This window comes from Ixodes scapularis, unplaced genomic scaffold, assembly GCF_016920785.2.
Source record: "Ixodes scapularis isolate PalLabHiFi unplaced genomic scaffold, ASM1692078v2 ptg001275l_1___fragment_2___debris__unscaffolded, whole genome shotgun sequence".
Taxonomy (NCBI): Eukaryota; Metazoa; Arthropoda; class Arachnida; order Ixodida; family Ixodidae; genus Ixodes; species Ixodes scapularis.
In genome coordinates this window covers 61,113-79,294 of record NW_024610133.1, presented here as the reverse complement: position 1 = coordinate 79,294, position 18,182 = coordinate 61,113, and the positions used below count along the sequence as shown (strand labels likewise).

General features: G+C 46.5%; 1 protein-coding gene across 1 annotated transcript; it reads right to left on the bottom strand.

Moving 5' to 3' along the window:
- Positions 1-985: 985 nt before the first annotated feature.
- LOC115309814 lies at positions 986-6,196 on the bottom strand. The gene is made up of 2 exons (XM_040223477.3): positions 5,291-6,196; positions 986-1,187 (listed from the first exon to the last, which is right to left on the bottom strand). Exons 1-2 carry the CDS (start codon positions 6,133-6,135, stop codon positions 986-988), a joined length of 1,047 nt encoding a protein of 348 aa, XP_040079411.1. The 5' UTR covers positions 6,136-6,196.
- Between the last annotated feature and the right edge of the window lie 11,986 nt (positions 6,197-18,182).

Genomic DNA, 18,182 nt, shown 5'->3' with positions numbered 1-18,182 from the left:
CCGAAACTATGATACAGAAACACTAAACCCAGTTGTTTTGACTATTTGACGATTTCCTATTCGAAGTCTGAAAGGTTTTCGGGCACATAAAAAAGACCGCTTTTTTTTATGAGACACAATTTAAGTATCTCAAGTTTAACTTTTACAATATTAGTGCAGTGCATTATATCAAATATTGATAGATTTTTGGTTTCGCCTTGGGATATATTCAGATCAGTGGATAGCTCTTCTTTATTTGTTTTTTTCAATGCTCTTGAGTTATGTTGTAAAAACTTTACATGTTGAACAATTTGTCTTAAAAACAGGCACCAGTGAGTCAACTGAGTGAATAATTCACATAATTAGAGGTCTACATTCAAGTAACCCATCGATATATATGCATAGTCACATTTTCGTAATGCTAAGTAGAATTATTTATAAGTATAAATACTGAAGACCTCTTGATTTTGTCCCTTGTTAGCGTGATTTACGATAGCATAAAATATTCAAAACTTGTTGACAAGTGTTTTTATTTTTTTTTGTTTTTTTGAAAAAGTGCTTTTAAGATCCATGTACCTAGAGGCACAAAAAGATTGCATTGTTAATTTTTCCGTCACACGTGAAGTAATTCTATATTCGTCGCTTGGCTCTGACCTAGCAGACAAGTACACTGTTGTAAAATGTTCAACTATCAGGGGCGTGATCAACCAGGGACTTCCATCGCCGTGTTGCCCTGAGATACCCTTTTCATCATCGTTTGTTTCAAAGCACTCTTTGAAAGCTGCGGGTGTTAATATAATGGACGAGATATCATTTTCATATTTTGAATCTGATCATGTTGATCTGGCAGATTATTTCCCCATTCCTTTATTAGGCGCTGCTGCCTTAAGGTGCCTGCTTCATAAAGTTCTAGCGCCCATAAGACCCCATTGAACACGTACCTGCATCCGCAGCCGAAACAGAAGCTTCACTTCAATATCACTTTAAACTCATATCAACAAAATGCCTAAAGATTGAAGTGTTTTCGATCTTTACACACCTCCGAGGTGATGAAATCCATGTTGATGACTGGTCCAGCCCAGCTCAGTAAACTGTTCAGGAAAGCCATGAAGGCGAGAAAGCTGACGAGGTTGGCCACAATGTTCCCGATTATGAGAAGCCCAACAACTGCTGCGTTGGAAGGAGCCTCCAGGACGTTTTTCTCATCACTGAAAACAGGTAACCATATGGGCTCATATATTTTTATACAGGCGTACCAAATTCTTCTTGCAGAAACTCTCCTTTGAAGTTCATAATTAAAATTTTAATTACTAAAAAAATATTGTCACGGTGATAAATGAAATGATTTAATGTACAAGAGGGATGGGAAGCATTTGAAAAGTGGCAGTTATCAGGATGTCTTCACTTCTACCTCCTCACTTCCTGATCTGTCCGGAGCCACCGAACTTCTTCTTCCTTCATGACATTACCCCCCTCCGGGTGAAAGCGGCGTCTCGCCGTTTGGTGGTAGTAGGTATGGTTTTAGTCTTGTTATATGGACGGTGTCGGCTGAAGATTGGCGTGAGTTTTGTGGTGGTTGTACGGGCTGAACAAGGTAGGTGAGGTCACTTCTTCGGGCGAGGACGCGGTATGGCCCGGAGTAGCGTGGAAGTAATTTTTGTGCCAGGCCCACATGTCTCTTAGGTGTCCATACCAGGACAAGGTCGCCCGGGGAATAGTAGGCAGACCTGTGGGATTCGTTGTATCGAACAGATTGGTGTTGTTGTGAGTCCAGAGTTCGAAGGCGTGCAAGTTGACGCGCTTCTTCGGCTCGACATATGGCTTGTGTGGTGTGGTCGGTGAGTTCGGCATTAGTTGGAACTGGAAGAAGAGTGTCAATGATCAAATTTGGTTCCCGAGAGAAGAGTAGATAATATGGTGAAAATCCTGTTGTGTCATGGCGGGACGAATTATAGGCGAATGTGATGAAAGGAAGAACGGAATCCCAGTTACGATGGTCTGCGGAAATATACATAGCGAGCATATCTGCCAATGTCCTATTAATGCGTTCGACAAGTCCGTTAGTTTGTGGATGGTATGCCGTAGTTTTCTTGTGAACGACAGAACAGAGGTTCAATATTTCGGCAACAATTCGGGACACAAAGGGGCGGCCACGGTCAGATAGAAGTTGTCGAGGGGCACCGTATTTCAGAATTACTTCCTCTAAAATAAATTGCGCTACATCCACGGCTGTACTGCTGTACAATGGCTTGGTGATTGCATAGCGGGTAGCGTAGTCAATGGCAACCGCTATCCAGCGATTGTCCAGCGAGGAAGTTGGGAACGGACCAAGAAGGTCAATTCCTACTCGGTCAAACGGGGAAGCTGGGGGAGTGAGTGGGTGTAGAAGGCCAGCGGGTCGTAAGGGTGGAGTTTTGCGGCGCTGGCAGGAGTCACAGGATGAGATGTAACGTTTGACGGTCCTGTACATGTCGGGCCAGTAAAATCGCTGCTTTACGCGTGCGTAAGTTCGAAGGACACCCATATGACCGGCGGATGGTGCGTCGTGGAGTTCATCGAGAACCGTACTTTGTAGGTGTTTTGGAATTACCAAAAGTAAAGATGGACCTTCTTGTCGAAAGTTGTGTCTATAAAGTATATGGTTCTGGATCGTGTAATATCTGGATGATGGCGAGTTGGCATCGGTGGTCACTGCTTCTATGATTTTTTTCAGAAAGAGGTCACGGCGTTGTTCGTCTGCGATGTTAGGCCAATGAGAGACGTGAAGAATAGGAATATCCGAGTTGTCAGCGGTTTGGTCAACAGGGCCTACGGGATGACGAGATAGGCAGTCAGCATCGCGATGAAGTTTTCCGGACTTGTAGATGACTTTGAAATCATATTCCTGGAGACGTAAGGCCCAGCGTCCAAGGCGGCCGATGGGATCTCTCAAGGAGGAGAGCCAGCAGAGGGCATGATGATCAGTGATCACAGAGAACTGCCTGCCAAATAAGTATGGGCGAAATTTTGCGATCGACCATATGACCGCAAGGCACTCACGCTCGGTTATTGTGTAATTTTGCTCTGCTGGGGAAAGAGTACGGCTGGCGTAAGCTATTATGCACTCCTGTCCCGACTGCTGCTGGGCTAGTATAGCTCCGATGCCATGACCACTGGCATCCGTGCGCAGTTCAGTTGGAGCAGAGTCATCGAAGTGCCCCAAAATGGGACTGGTGGTTAAAGCGTCCTTTAAACGAGTAAAAGCGACGTCCTGTTCTGTTTTCCATAGGAAGGGCTGGTTCTTCTTGAGGAGTTGCGTCAAAGGTTTAGCAATGTGGGCGAATTGGTAGATGAAGCGTCGAAAGTATGAGCACAGTCCAAGGAAGCTTCGGACATCCTTTGGAGACTGTGGTGTGGGAAATTCCTGGACTGCCTTTGTCTTATCTGGATCTGGTTGGATGCCGTGCATGTTGACTAGGTGACCCAAAATTTTGAGTTCGGAGGCAGCGAAATGACATTTTGACGAATTTAGCTGAAGATTTGCTTGCTTGAAAATGTTCAAGACGTGATCTAGGCGCTCGAGGTGAGATGAGAAGGAGTCAGAAAAAATGATCACATCGTCCAAGTAACATAGACAAGTTGTCCACCTTAGGGGTTTTAGAAGTCGGTCTATCATTCTTTCAAAAGTGGCCGGGGCGTTGCACAACCCAAAGGGCATGACTTTAAACTCGTAAAGCCCGTCTGGCGTGATGAAAGCCGTTTTTTCTCTGTCTGAGTCGTCCACGCTGATTTGCCAGTATCCGGACCGAAGGTCGATAGTGGAGAAGTAGTTTGCACCATGTAGGGAGTCCAAGGTATCATCAATTCGAGGTAATAGATACACATCTCTTTTTGTGATCTTGTTTAGCTGACGATAGTCTACACAGAAACGCCAGGACCCGTCTTTCTTTTTAACTAAAACGACTGGGGATGACCAAGGACTTGAGGATGGTTGTACAATGTCTTGTGCAATCATTTTATCGACCTCTGTTTGGATTATTCGCCGTTCACTCCGGGAAACGCGGTAAGGGCTCCGATGTAGAGGTGGATGTGTTCCGGTGTTAATCTGGTGTTTAATCGCCGTCGTTCGTCCTAGAGGGCGACTTCCCAAATCGAAAACGTCGCGGTATCTGAGCAAAAGGTTTTGTATCTGATGTTTCCGTGTGGTATCCAGTCCAGAGTCAATCATAGCCGTTATTTTGTTAAGGTCGGAGATTGGTGGCGAACCTGGGCGATCATGTTGCTGATCCACTGCATTAACAGATAGTGTTCCGGAGAACAACGGCGATGTGATGGCAAGAGAAGTTCCACTTGCAAGAAGTTGTGGGTTCTGGGAAATGTTAACGACCCAGAGGGAAGTGGAACCATTGAGGACGGAAACGATGGAGTGGGCCACACTGAGTTGCTTGGTGAATAATACGTCCATACTTGGAGACACTATATAATCTCCGTCCACAAGAGGGCTATTTGATGACACCTTAACGGGAACCGCTAGAAGAGGTGGAATTCGGCATGTTTCGACTGAACATAGCTTTAAAACTACCGGCTGGGGCTCGCCTGGGGATGATACGTCGAGTTCAATATTTTCTGTGGCGCAGTCAATGAGAGCGGCGTGGGCGGAGAGAAAATCCCATCCGAGAATCAAAGCGTGGGGACAAGTTTGAATGACGGTGAAAAGGACGAACGTTTTCTTGTCTTCTAGGGCAATACGTGCACCGCACATGCCAAGAGAAGATATGAGATGACCATCTGCGCCGCGTAGAGATGTAGAGTCTGGCGGCGTTAAGACTTTATGAAGTCTTTGTCGTAGATCCTCTCTCATTATAGAAATAGCAGCACCGGTGTCGATGAGAGCATATATGGCAATTCCGTCGATAGATACACGAAGCTGATTATGAACTGTTAAGGAGTGTTTGTTGAGAGGGTTTCGGGTCAATGACATCGATGCAGCCTTACCTCGAAAAGCTGCATTGGTTAGTTTTCCGATGCTGCGTGGTCACGGGTCGGCGACATGTAGCGGCGGTGCGCGGGGGACAATGACTGGCGGCGGAGTGGGGACGGAGAACGGCAGTTGCGGGAGGCCATAGTGTATTGGTTGTCGTCTGAACGTGTTGAACCTGGACGGCCACGGAATCGGCCGTCAAAGGAGGGACGATAACCATTCGACTCGGACGATCGGAGGCCGTTGCTCGACCGGTTTCGACAGTAGCGTTGGATATGACCCACGCCGCTGCAATGGAAGCATATAGGTCGATTATCAGGTGTCCTCCAGGCTGCGGGGTCACGTCGGTACGAGAAGTTGCCAGGGGGAGGGGAGTTAGGAGTCTGGTGGACAAGAGGGAAGCGGCGCCCGGTTGTGTATGTCGGTGCGTGAAACTTATTCATTTCTTCTCTTACAATAGCTTGCACAGTTGATATGGGCACGGCGGGTTCCGGTTCAGCAGGTGCATGTAGAGAACTGGAAGGCGACATTGCTTCAAGTTCACGTCGGACAATTTTTGCTATATGATGACTCTGAGAAGTTGGGTCCTCACATGATGATGTTGGTGCTGTGTTCGGGAGGCGGATGAAATTCGCTGTGATGCGACGTTTTTTCGCCTCTTCGAATCGACGGCACTCCTTGATAACTGCATCTGCTGTTGCGCAATCCTTGAAAACTAAAAGTTGAAATGCATCATCTGCAATGCCTTTCAAGATGTGAGGCACTCTTTCAGAGTCAGGCATGTTGGGGTCAGCTTTTTGGCAGAGCGAAAGGATGTCTTGGATGTACGCTATGTATGATTCTGTGGGTGTCTGCACGCGCGAAGCAAGCTTCCGCTTAGCCGAGAGCTTTCGTCCGATCGGGTCGCCAAAAAGGTGTTGGAGTTGTTCTTTGCACGTGTCCCACGAGGTGATGCCTTCTTCATGCGTTAAAAACCAGGTTCGGGCTGTATCTTTGAGGTAAAAAATCACGTTGGCGAGCATGATGGTTGGGTCCCACCGGTTGTGCGTGCTGATGCGCTCATAAAGTAGTAGCCATTCCTCGACATCTTGCTCACCGGATCCGCTGAAGTTTCCTGGGTCACGCGGTTTTGAGAGTACAAGGGCCGGTGATGGCGAAGGAGGAGTTTCCTCGGGTGGGGTGTTCGACGTAGACATCTGGACTGAAGTCGGTAGCTGTCGGTTCCGGAGTTCCAGTGTGGTGTAGAAGAGGTCAGGGGGATGGCTTCGCACCTCCACCAAAATGTCACGGTGATAAATGAAATGATTTAATGTACAAGAGGGATGGGAAGCATTTGAAAAGTGGCAGTTATCAGGATGTCTTCACTTCTACCTCCTCACTTCCTGATCTGTCCGGAGCCACCGAACTTCTTCTTCCTTCATGACAATATAATATCTAAAGTGTCGAAACGGGCGAGTTGGCTTATGACTTAAAATATTAAAGTGCTAAAAGCGCATGCTATAAAAAAAGAGAGCACTGAAGGCTGCGGCAGCCAGCCGCCAATTTTTCTTCATCAAAAGGAGGGTGATTTTATTAACACGTGGTAATGAGTGACGTCACTGGGTGATTCAATGTATTTTTATCGGTCTTTGTTTGCTTCAGTTGTTTTAGAGCGCAGCTCTTAGGGGCCCGTTCCCGGCTTGAGCGGCGTCGCCGTCGCCGTCGCCGTCGCCGTCGGCGTCGCCGTCGGCGTAACCGCGCGGTGCATCATGGGAAATGTCCCATAATGCACCGCGCGAGTCCCCCACCGGGGTCACGTGACCTTGTGGGGGGTCACGTGACCCCCCCGAGGTCACGTGACCCCCCGAAGTCACGTGACTCCCCTGAGGTCACGTGACCCCCTCCTTGAGGTCACGTGACCCCCTCCTCGAGGTCACGTGACCCCCCGAGGTCACGTGACCCCCGCCGATGTCGCGTGACCCCCCGATGACGTCATTGTCACTGATGACGTCACCGGCATCCACATCGTCATCGGCATCATCACTGATGACGTCACCGGCATCGACATCGTCATCGTCACTGATGACGTCACCGGCATCTGCATCGTCATCGTCATCATCACTGATGACGTCACCAGCATCCACATCGTCATCGTCATCATCACTGATGACGTCACCGGCATCCACATCGTCATCGTCATCATCACTGATGACGTCACCGGCATCCACATCGTCATCGTCATCACTGATGACGTCACCGGCATCCGCATCGTCATCGTCATCATCACTGATGACGTCACTGGCATCCACATGGTCATCGTCATCATCACTGATGACGTCACCGGCATCCACATCGTCATCGTCTTCATCACTGATGACGTCACCGGCATCCACATCGTCATCGTCATCATCACTGATGACGTCACCGGCATCCACATCGTCATCGTCATCATCACTGATGACGTCACCGGCATCCGCATCGTCATCGTCATCATCACTGATGACGTTACCGACATCCGCATCGTCATCGTCATCATCACTGATGACGTCATCAGTGACGTCACTGATGTCGTGACAGGCATCCGCATCGTCATCGTCATCATCACTGATGACGTCATCAGCGACGTCACTGATGACGTCACCGACATTCGCATCGTCATCGTCATCATCACTGGTGAAGTCATCAGTGACGTCACTAATGACGTCATCGGTAACCGCATCGCCATCGTCACTGATGACGTCATCAGTGACGTCAGTGATGACATCATCGGCATTGGGGGTCACGTGACCCCCAAGGTCCATGACCCCCTCCCTGGTTAGTTTAACCCCCCCCCCCCAGTGCCCTTCCCTCCTCCTCCTCCTCAAGAGCTGCGCTCTAATTCGGCGTTACAGGGAGTTGTAAGCGGCTTTCATTTTTAGAGCGCAGCTCTTAGGGGCCCGTTCCCGGCTTGAGCGGCGTCGCCGTCGCCGTCGCCGTCGCCGTCGGCGTAACCGCGCGGTGCATCATGGGAAATGTCCCATAATGCACCGCGCGAGTCCCCCACCGGGGTCACGTGACCTCGTGGGGGGTCACGTGACCCCCCAAAGTCACGTAACTCCCCTGAGGTCGCGTGACCCCCTCCTCGAGGTCACGTGACCCCCCGAGGTCACGTGACCCCCGCCGATGTCGCGTGACCCCCCGATGACGTCATCGTCACTGATGACGTCACCGGTACCCACATCGTCATCGCCATCATCACTGATGACGTCACCGGCATCGACATCGTCATCGTCATCATCACTGATGACGTCACCGGCATCCGCATCGTCATCGTCATCATCACTGATGACGTCACCGGCATCCACATCGTCATCGTCATCATCACTGATGACGTCACCGGCATCCGCATCGTCATCGTCATCATCACTGATGACGTCACCGGCATCCACATCGTCATCGTCATCATCACTGATGACGTCACCGGCATCCACATCGTCATCGTCATCATCACTGATGACGTCACCGGCATCCACATCGTCATCGTCATCATCACTGATGGCATCACTGGCATCCACATCGTCATCGTCATCATCACTGATGACGTCACCGGCATCCGCATCGTCATCGTCATCATCACTGATGACGTCACCGGCATCCACATCGTCATCGTCATCATCACTAATGACGTCACCGGCATCCACATCGTCATCGTCATCATCACTGATGGCATCACCGGCATCCACATCGTCATCGTCATCATCACTGATGACGTCACCGGAATCCGGATCGTCATCGTCATCATCACTGATGACGTCACCGGCATCCACATCGTCATCGTCATCATCACTGATGACGTCACCGGCATCCACATCGTCATCGTCATCATCACTGATGACGTCACCGGCATCCACATCGTCATCGTCATCATCACTGATGACGTCACCGGCATCCACATCGTCATCGTCATCATCACTGATGACGTCACCGGCATCCGCATCGTCATCGTCATCTTCACTGATGACGTGACCGACATCCGCATCGTCATCGTCACCATCACTGATGACGTCATCAGTGATGTCACTGATGTCGTGACCGGCATCCGCATCGTCATTGTCATCATCACTGATGACGTCATCAGCGACGTCACTGATGACGTCACCGACATTCGCATCGTCATCGTCATCATCACTGGTGAAGTCATCAGTGACGTCACTAATGACGTCATCGGTACCCGCATCGTCATCGTCACTGATGACGTCATCAGTGACGTCAGTGATGACATCATCGGCATTGGGGGTCACATGACCCCCAAGGTCACGTGACCCCCCCCTGGTTAGTTTAACCCCCCCCAGTGCCCTTCCCTCCTCCTCCTCAAGAGCTGCGCTCTGATTCGGCGTTACAGGGAGTTGTAAGCGGCTTTCATTTTTTTAAATAAATATTCAGTTGAGACTGAGCGCTCGTTCTGTTCGCCTTCACTTTTTTGTCCTTGTATATTGTTAGCGTTTTAGAGCGCAGCTCTTAGGGGCCCGTTCCCGGCTTGAGCGGCGTCGGCGTCGGCGTCGCCGTCGGCGTAACCAAGGTCGAACCAAGGTCACGCGACCCCCAAGGTCATCCCAAGGTCACGTGACCACCAAGGTCACGTGACCCCTCCCCAGGGTCACGTGACCCCCCGCCGAGGTCACGTGACTTTGGGGATCACGTGACCCTCCAAAATCACGTGATACCCCCCCGAGGTCACGCGACCACCTCCCAGGGTCACGTGACCCCCCGCCGAGGTCACGTGACCTACCCGATGACGTCACCGGCATCCGCATAGTCATCGTCATCATCACTGATGACGTCATCAGTGACGTCACTGATGACCTCACCGGCATCCGCATCGTCATCATCACTGATGACGTCACCAGCATCCGCATCGTCATTGTCATCATCACAGATGACGTCATCAGTGACGTCACTGACGACTTCACCGACTTCCGCATCGTCATCGTCATCATCACTGATGACGTCATCGGAGTCTGCATCATCATTGTCACTGATGACGTCATCAGTGACGTCACTGATGACATCATCGCCATCGTCACGTGACCCACCAGGTCCCTTCACCCCCCCCCCCCAGTACCCTTCCCTCCTCCACCTCAAGAGCTGCGCTCGAATTCGGTGTTACAGGGAGTTGTAAACGGCTTTCACCTTTTAATATTATAAAGAGATAATATCTAATTATACTGAAAGCTAATATTTTTAATAGTCCCTTTGACCCATATCACTACGTCAGCAACGCTTTTTCTGTGCGATGCATAGTTTTTGCAGAAATCATATTGCCCGCTTTAAAAAAAAAAAACAGCCTGTATGTTGTTTTGATGAAACACCCGCATCCTAGAGCATATTAAATGGGAGTAGGTGAGACGAAAATAAGCAGAATAAAATAAAACAATACTAAACCATTTCAAGCATTTCGACACAGTCGAGAGATACGCAAACCAGCTTTGAAAAAAGAATGGTTCACAGTACGCGTTTAGAGTAACCGAGTGCGTTGTGCAGTATTGTGAACCCTTGGGATCGCTTACAGCTAAGGCTGTGCCGATTAAAAGTTTTAACCCGATTAATTTTCACTCTTTGATTAATTAATCGATTAATAGGTCCCGGTCATTTCCATGCATATTATTTTGTAAATAGTCCAAATGAATATATTTCTCCTTTTTTTCTGCTGAATTTGGACGAATGCGCCATATACAACTTTAATTATAAATTAACCTCGATGGGTGGCTGAGAACATGTTCAGAAGCACTCACACTCACAGATTAATACTTCGAATGCATGAGAAAGAAATTCTTTATTCTTCGGCAAGAGCGAGCTTTTCTGATTGTTCACAATAGTCTCTGCAGTGCTAGACGGACACTCGAACGGCGTTGAAGTGGCCGAAACACGTGTGACGTTCTGCACACCTCCCCTCCACCCCTTTGAGAGAAGTTACAAATCTGGCCCCACAGTTTAGTTTAGGCTAAATTTTGACCCAAAGTTTACCCTTTATACAGGTGTACACGTGCACGTCTGCGTATTGAAAACTTGCAGTTTTTACTTACTTTCAGTGCGTCAAAAGTTTACCAATTAACGTAGACTTCATTTTGTTCATTTAACCGAGTGAAACCCTAAAATATTTCGGTTTCTTCCCGAGCAGAAATAATTCCGTTCTATTTCTGTTTTTGGTACGACGCACCAGGTTAGCAACGAAGTATTGTGCTTATTGCAGCTTTCGATTTTCTTTGGGATTAGTTTTATCTTCAACAACCTTTATAACCGCCTGCAAGCTAAATCTTGTTTTGAAACATCAAGCTGCTTCACTTAAAATTATTTTTATTTGCTTAAGTTTAGTGGGGCAGACAAGAAACTGCCTACAAATAGCTTAACCTTACTACAATTATTATATGCTATCTCAAACTTTGCGTTAAGTAGTATCATAACCGCAGGTAAGCAGAGCTATAACTAAAAACCATTACGTAGACCGCCTAGAGCGATTACTACAGGCCGTCCAAAAACACAGATATAGAAAAATAACTTCTATAAGCTACGCAGCGACACGTCGGGCAATTCAGAAATACAAAACAAATAGTACTCTTAACATTTTAAATATGCGATTAAAAAAAATTAAAGCCGTTTACAACTCATTAAAACGCCGAATTAGAGCGCAGCTCTTGAGAAGGAGGAGGAGGGGTCATGTGTCCTCGGGGAGGGTTGTCAGGGGACCTCGGGGGAGGGTCACATGACCTCGGGGGGTCACGTGACCTCGGGGGTCACGTGACCTCAGGGGCGTTGCCGGGTTGCTTGCCACCCGGCGACTCCGGCGGGTTGCATGCAATGCGGGTTGCATGCGACTTGGGCTATGCGCAACCTTTGTTGCATGCAACGCGCGGTTACGCCGACGCCGGTGGGTTGCATGCAAAGTGGGATGCATGCAACCTGAGTTGCATGCAAAGCGCGATTACGCCAACGGCGACGCCAACGCCGACGCCGCTCAAGCCGGAAACGGGCTCCTAAAAGCTGCGCAATAAAACAATTGCTCCAGAGCGACTTTGTTTTTAGAGCGCAGCTCTCAGGGGCCCGTTTCCCGCTTGAGCGGCGTCGCCGTGGGCGTCGGCATCGCCGTAACCGTGAGGTCACGTGACCCCCTAGGTCATGTGGTCACCTGACCCCCCGAGTTCACGTGACCCCCTTAGCCCACGTGACCCCCTGAGGTCACCCGACCCCCCTTAGGTCACGCGACCCCCAGGTCACGTGACCACCCCCTTCCCGAGGTCACGTGACCCCCTGAGGTCCCGTGGAAGGGGGTCACGTGACCTCGGGGGAGGTGGTCAAGTGGACCTCAAAGGGTCACGTGACTTCCTCCCCTGTGACCACAGAGGGGTTACGTCACACAACCCCCTTTGAGGTCATGTGACCTCAAGGAGTCACCTATCCCTTAGTATGTTTCCATTCTCCTCCTCAAGAGCTGCGCTCTAACCGGCGTTACAGGGAATTGTAAACGGCCTTCACTTTTTTATTACTGCTTCACTTTTTTGTTTATGTATTTTGTAGTGTCATTGCAATTATTTTTTTTGTTTATGTATTGTGCAGTGTCTTTGCAATTAAATCAACCCATGCCAGACTGAACGAAATAAGATGAAATTACTGAAACACATACGATTTATCATTTGTGCGGTCATAGAACAGTCAATGAAAGTATACCAAGAACATATAAACTGATTACACACTGCAAAACGACGGTACGCAGCCTTCAATGTGTACATGGTTAAAATTGCGCACAAATAGAAGTGTGTACACCTAAGCTAACCATGTTGAAATGGTAATTCAGTCCAATATAAGAGACTTTCGATTTCGCGGTGTGTCGAATTGATTGTAAAGATTGATTTTCGTGAACATTCGTAGACGCCGAGAAACCGAGGGAAAGAAGATGAGAGCGCGAGGGACATATGAGCCTCGCAGTTTTATTGTAAAATACTTGTGGATAGTCGCAAATATTAGCTGCATTCGTCTCTAACCACAGCCTCGCTACGGAGCTTCTTGGAAAAAATGAGTTAGAAGTGAATTCTTGTGTATTTCTACCCCGTGAACCCGAATACCTAAACCATTTGCTGAGTAAGTATTGTTAAACGCGAGAAAAACGCGAAAGAGAGTCGTTGTACGTGACGTCATAGACGGATGTTTTGGCTGCCCAAGGCTAGGGAGGCGGGGCTTCAGCCTGATTTTGAAATTGCTCGTATGGTTTTCCGGCGCGTAGCATTGAAATATAATTTTGATATCTGTTATTCTAAAGGCCAAATGAACGCAATTCACGCGTTTTTTCTCAAATGTAGAAGTGCCCCATCTTCCCTTTAATTGGAGCGGACAAGGGCGTCGTCTGCTCCTCACTTAGTGTGTCGCATTCGGACGCCGGACGCCACGTTCGGCGTTCGAGCAGCAAATAGAGGAAACGGGAGCTACCCTTTGCGTCCACCCGCGGTCATTCGCATAAGAGATCGGCAGTCCGGTGTTTCTGCGCCCTATCACCACCTCTTCCTCCATCGCTCCCCCCCCCCCCTTCCCTCAGTTTCACACCGCATTGAAAAATACACAGCGCTGCCATTGGTTCTTTGTACGACGGATAGCAGAGGCTTGCCTTTCGGGCATCTGGATGTTGTACACGCTCGTTTCGCTCTCCTCCACCTCTGGGAAGAGCAGCTTGGAGAAGGCCAAAGCTGCCGGAGCGCCCATGAGGGAGGCGGTCAAGAGGTGTCCCGCATCGATCTGCAACACATTTCATCGATTTCCTTGTTTTCAAGGCGAAAGCCTTATATGTCCCATTACGCGAAAAGGCGGCGTCAGCGTTGTGCCGTAAAGATGGCCATAAAAATACGTCATCAAGCACGTGCCGCTCAAGGTCAAAGCGGACACGAACTAAGAAATAAAACGCGAAAAGCACAGCAACGCAGATGCCTCGTCACGAAAGCCGTGAAACCGGCGGGGGCGCCGCGCCTGCGCAGTGGGGGTGCGTGATGTTACCGCCGTACACACTAAACGAAAATATCCCCAGATGGGAGTACATCGCGTGTCCTCTAGCGCATTCCCTTCTGGGAGGTTTTTATACTCTGGAGGATGGGAGCTCAGAATTAACTCCTACGCACGCCAGTTTTTTGGGGGGTGCAAGGGAGTATGTACAGAACTCCCAGCAGTACGGGAGTCTGTTCATGAATCAATGGGAGTATTTATTTACATCCATCGAGAGTGTTCCTAGGTGGATCCAAGGGAATATTCATTTACATCCTTACGTGAGTTTTTACGTGGACTCACGGTAATATTCCTTTACATCAACCTGTGAGCTCTTACGTGGATCCACGGGAGTATTCTTTCACATCCATATGGGAGTTTTTACGCGCATTTATGGGACTATTCTTTCACATCCATGAGTTTGTACGTGTACTTATATGACTATTCTTTCACATCCATATGGGAGCTTTCACGTGCACTTATGGGACTATTCCTTCACATCTACATGGGAGTTTTACGTGCATTCATGAGACTATACTTTCACGTTCATATGGGAGTTTTCACGTGCACTTATGGGACTATTCTTTCACATCCATATGGGAGCTTTTACGTGCACTTATGGGACTATTCTTTCACATCCATATGGGAGTTTTACGTGCATTCATGAGATTATACTTTCACGTTCATATGGGAGTTTTTACGTGCACTTATGGGACTATTCTTCCACATCCATATGGGAGCTTTTACGTGCACTTATGGGACTATTCTTTCACATCCATATGGGAGTTTTACGTACATTCATGAGACTATACTTTCACGTCCATATGGGAGTTTTTACGTGCATTTAGGGGACTATTTTTTCACATCCATATGGGAGTTTTACGTGCACTTATGGGACTATTCTCTCACATCCACCAGGGGGTTACTGCCGGGACCTAAGGGAGTATTCTTTCACATTTATTTGGGAGTTAGCACGTGGACCCACGGTAGTCTTCTTTCACATCCTCCTAGGAGTTGTATACCTACAGGAGTTTTCCTTCGTATCCATCTAGGAGTTTCTTCAAAGCTAGGAAGTGTGAAAGAAAAGGCATAAGCAGGTAGCATCATGCACGAAATAAATTTATTGTACTATAAATATTTTTTACACATGTCGTGTAACAAGAGCTCTATTGCCTTAGGCACAAACTGGCTTATACCCCGTCAGACGGCCATTGAAATGGCCTTCAGAGCAAACTCCTCAAAAAATGTCTGCGAACACCAAAGGGCACAGGCATAGCCGAGATTGTGAACTGATTCGCCGATTCTTTGAAGCAGTTCTATCTGAAGGTCATCTATATGCCCGACTGACAGGGGTATTTATTACAATGTAGGGTACGCTAGGCTAACTATAATAACAGTTTCATTTCCATTACACCTAATGCTGGAGCCAAGAAAAAAAGCCGCTCTACGCGGCTTGACGAGCTCTCAGCCCCAGTACATTCTGCAGAAGCGTCGGAAATAGCAATATACAAAAAATCGTGCATAATCACAATGAATACAAAAAAAAAACAAAGAAAACAACATGAAACTAGAAAGCGCCACTGAGCACCATATGAGTTGACATTCGCAAATCAACACGAAACACACTTTTAAACTAAGAAAAAAGAAATCGCATCAATCAATATATGCAAAATCATGCGTGACAGATCGCAATCCACCCAGGCTTAATCTATCTATAAAGGTGTCTTTATAGATAGATTAAGCCTGGGTGGATTCGGTATACATTTACAAGCTTTGGGATTCGGTATGCTAACATTTCCTTTCCAGTGTTTAGCCGACACGTTGGTACGTGCCAGTAATCTGGATTACGAATTTGGTATGGTACGATATGTTGTTGCAAAGCAGACAATTCTACCAGGGATGAAGTGTTGTAAAGAAAATCTGTGCTAAGTTTTGTGGATAGCCTATAGTTATAAAGATTGTGAATACTGAGTATATGATAGCTTTTAAACAGGTTTTCTGTGTGCGAATGATAAGGTACGTTTGCAATTACTCGCAACATTCTTTTTTGAAGCAGGTGCATTTTCTCAAGATTAGTTGCAGTGGTAGTACCCCAAACTAACGAACAATAACTTAAATGGGAATAAAATAATGATTTGTATAATAATATTTTAACAGATGTAGGAAGTAAATACCGATGCCGACATATAATACCCACAGTTCTTGACGATTTTTCATTTAAATGTTCAATATGGCTATCCCAGGACATATTCTGGGAAAACACTACTCCAAGTGTTTTAAAATTATCAGTTAATTCGATATTTACCGAGTTTAATGTAATGGTGTTTATTGGAGGGAGAATTTTATGCTTAGGTCGAAATAGTACGGCTTTAGTTTTACTTGTATTTATTTTTAAAGCGTTCTCTTTTGTCCATACCGATATCTGACCTAACAAAGGGTTTACTTTTGACACGAGCTCCTCAGGATCGTCCGTAGCATACAGAAGTGTTGTATCGTCAGCATATATTATCAATTTAGTTGTTTGGTCAATATTCACAATGTCATTTACATATACGTTAAAGAGAAAAGGGCCTAATATACTTCCTCGTGGTACCCCAGAGACTATGGGTTTTATACTGGGTGAAAAATTACTACAGCACACATATTGTTTACGATTTTCGAGATATGATTGCAATAAAAGCAGGGCTTGCCCGCGTACTCCATAACATTCAAGTTTCTGTAATAAGAGCGTGTGGTTCAAATAGTCAAAAGCTTTCGTAAAGTCAATGTAAACTCCCAAAACTAGTTTTCCATCTTCTAGGTTACGTAAAATAAATTCCTTTTCTTCAAGTAACGCAGGCTCAGTGCTTCCGAAATCCAAGCTGGGACTTTGTAATTAGATGATGCTTATCAAAAAGTTTGAGAGCCGTGTATGTATAAGTTTTTCTAGCCCTTTTGAAAAAAGAGGCAGTACGGAAACTGGTCTATAATTATTTATATCATTTTTATCGCCTTTCTTATGCAGCACAGAAACTTTTTCTATTTGCATACGCTCAGGAAATACACCTTCAGAAATACACAAGTTAAATATATAAGTCAAATAAGGCATAATTAACTCTAAAACCTATTTCACAGGTTTAATCTGTATATAATCTATATCTCTGCTACGAGTATTATTTAAATTCATAAATGCTTTAAAAACCTCGGGATCGTCAACCGGATTCAAAAAGATTGAATTTGCACTTCTCTTTTCAATATACCTACAAGCATCATCATGGTAATTTATATTCACTAAATTTACAAAATGGTCATTAAACATATCAGCTAAAGCAGTATTCTTTATTTCTTCGCCGTTAACATACAACTTCTCTAGGTGTTCATTTCTTTGACTACCCCGTAAAATCGTATTCACTTTTTTCCAAGTGACCTCAACATTTCCAATTGTCGAGGTAAAACTGTTATGGTAATCACGTTCCCTAGCCTTTCGTAATTCTTTTTACAGCTGGTTTCTATAACATTTGAACTTTTTAAAATCATCTTGGTTTCTAGTTTTGTTGAAGTTATGAAATTGCTGATTTTTTATAACAATTTTTGATAAAAGGTTTAAGGTAATCCACGGCTTTCGAATTTTACTCGACGATTTATATATCTTATAGGGGAAATCCTTCGCATAGATCGTCTGAAACCTATTAAAAAAAAGCGTTGTATGCTATATTGGGATCAGTCTCTGTTAGAACTGTGGTAACTGTGGTACACAAGCCACGATCGCTCTGTAGAAATTTATCAATTCCGGTGCCTTCACCCGTGGCTTCATGTAGCAGTCGGCAAAACCACGCTCAATGAAAGTCAGCATCTTTACATAGTGAATGTGAAAAATCCAGTAGATGGCAATGAGGTACACCACATCTTGATGGAGCCATACCATAAGTTCAAAGTTATTTCAAATCAGTCCTAAAATATTGAAATAAATTGGCTCAAACTTTACAGAATTTGATAAAACATAATATGAGAGTCACAGATTTTTTACCTCAGCTTATTTATGTTAAACACTCTGACTGCTCCTTCTCAGACGTCGCAGCTTGCTCGTTATATGTAGTAGCGGCAGATGCAATTACTCTTCCTGCCATCAGTCCGGTGTTGGCCATTCTCTTCCCCGCGTAGTGCTGGAAGGGACCTGTAACCAAAAAAGCACAAGCGTTTAAGTTAAAATGTACTCACAATCAACAGAACAGATGTTTCCGGCGTCATCGTATCAACCTTGCAAACAAGGTGGGGAGTGGACTTT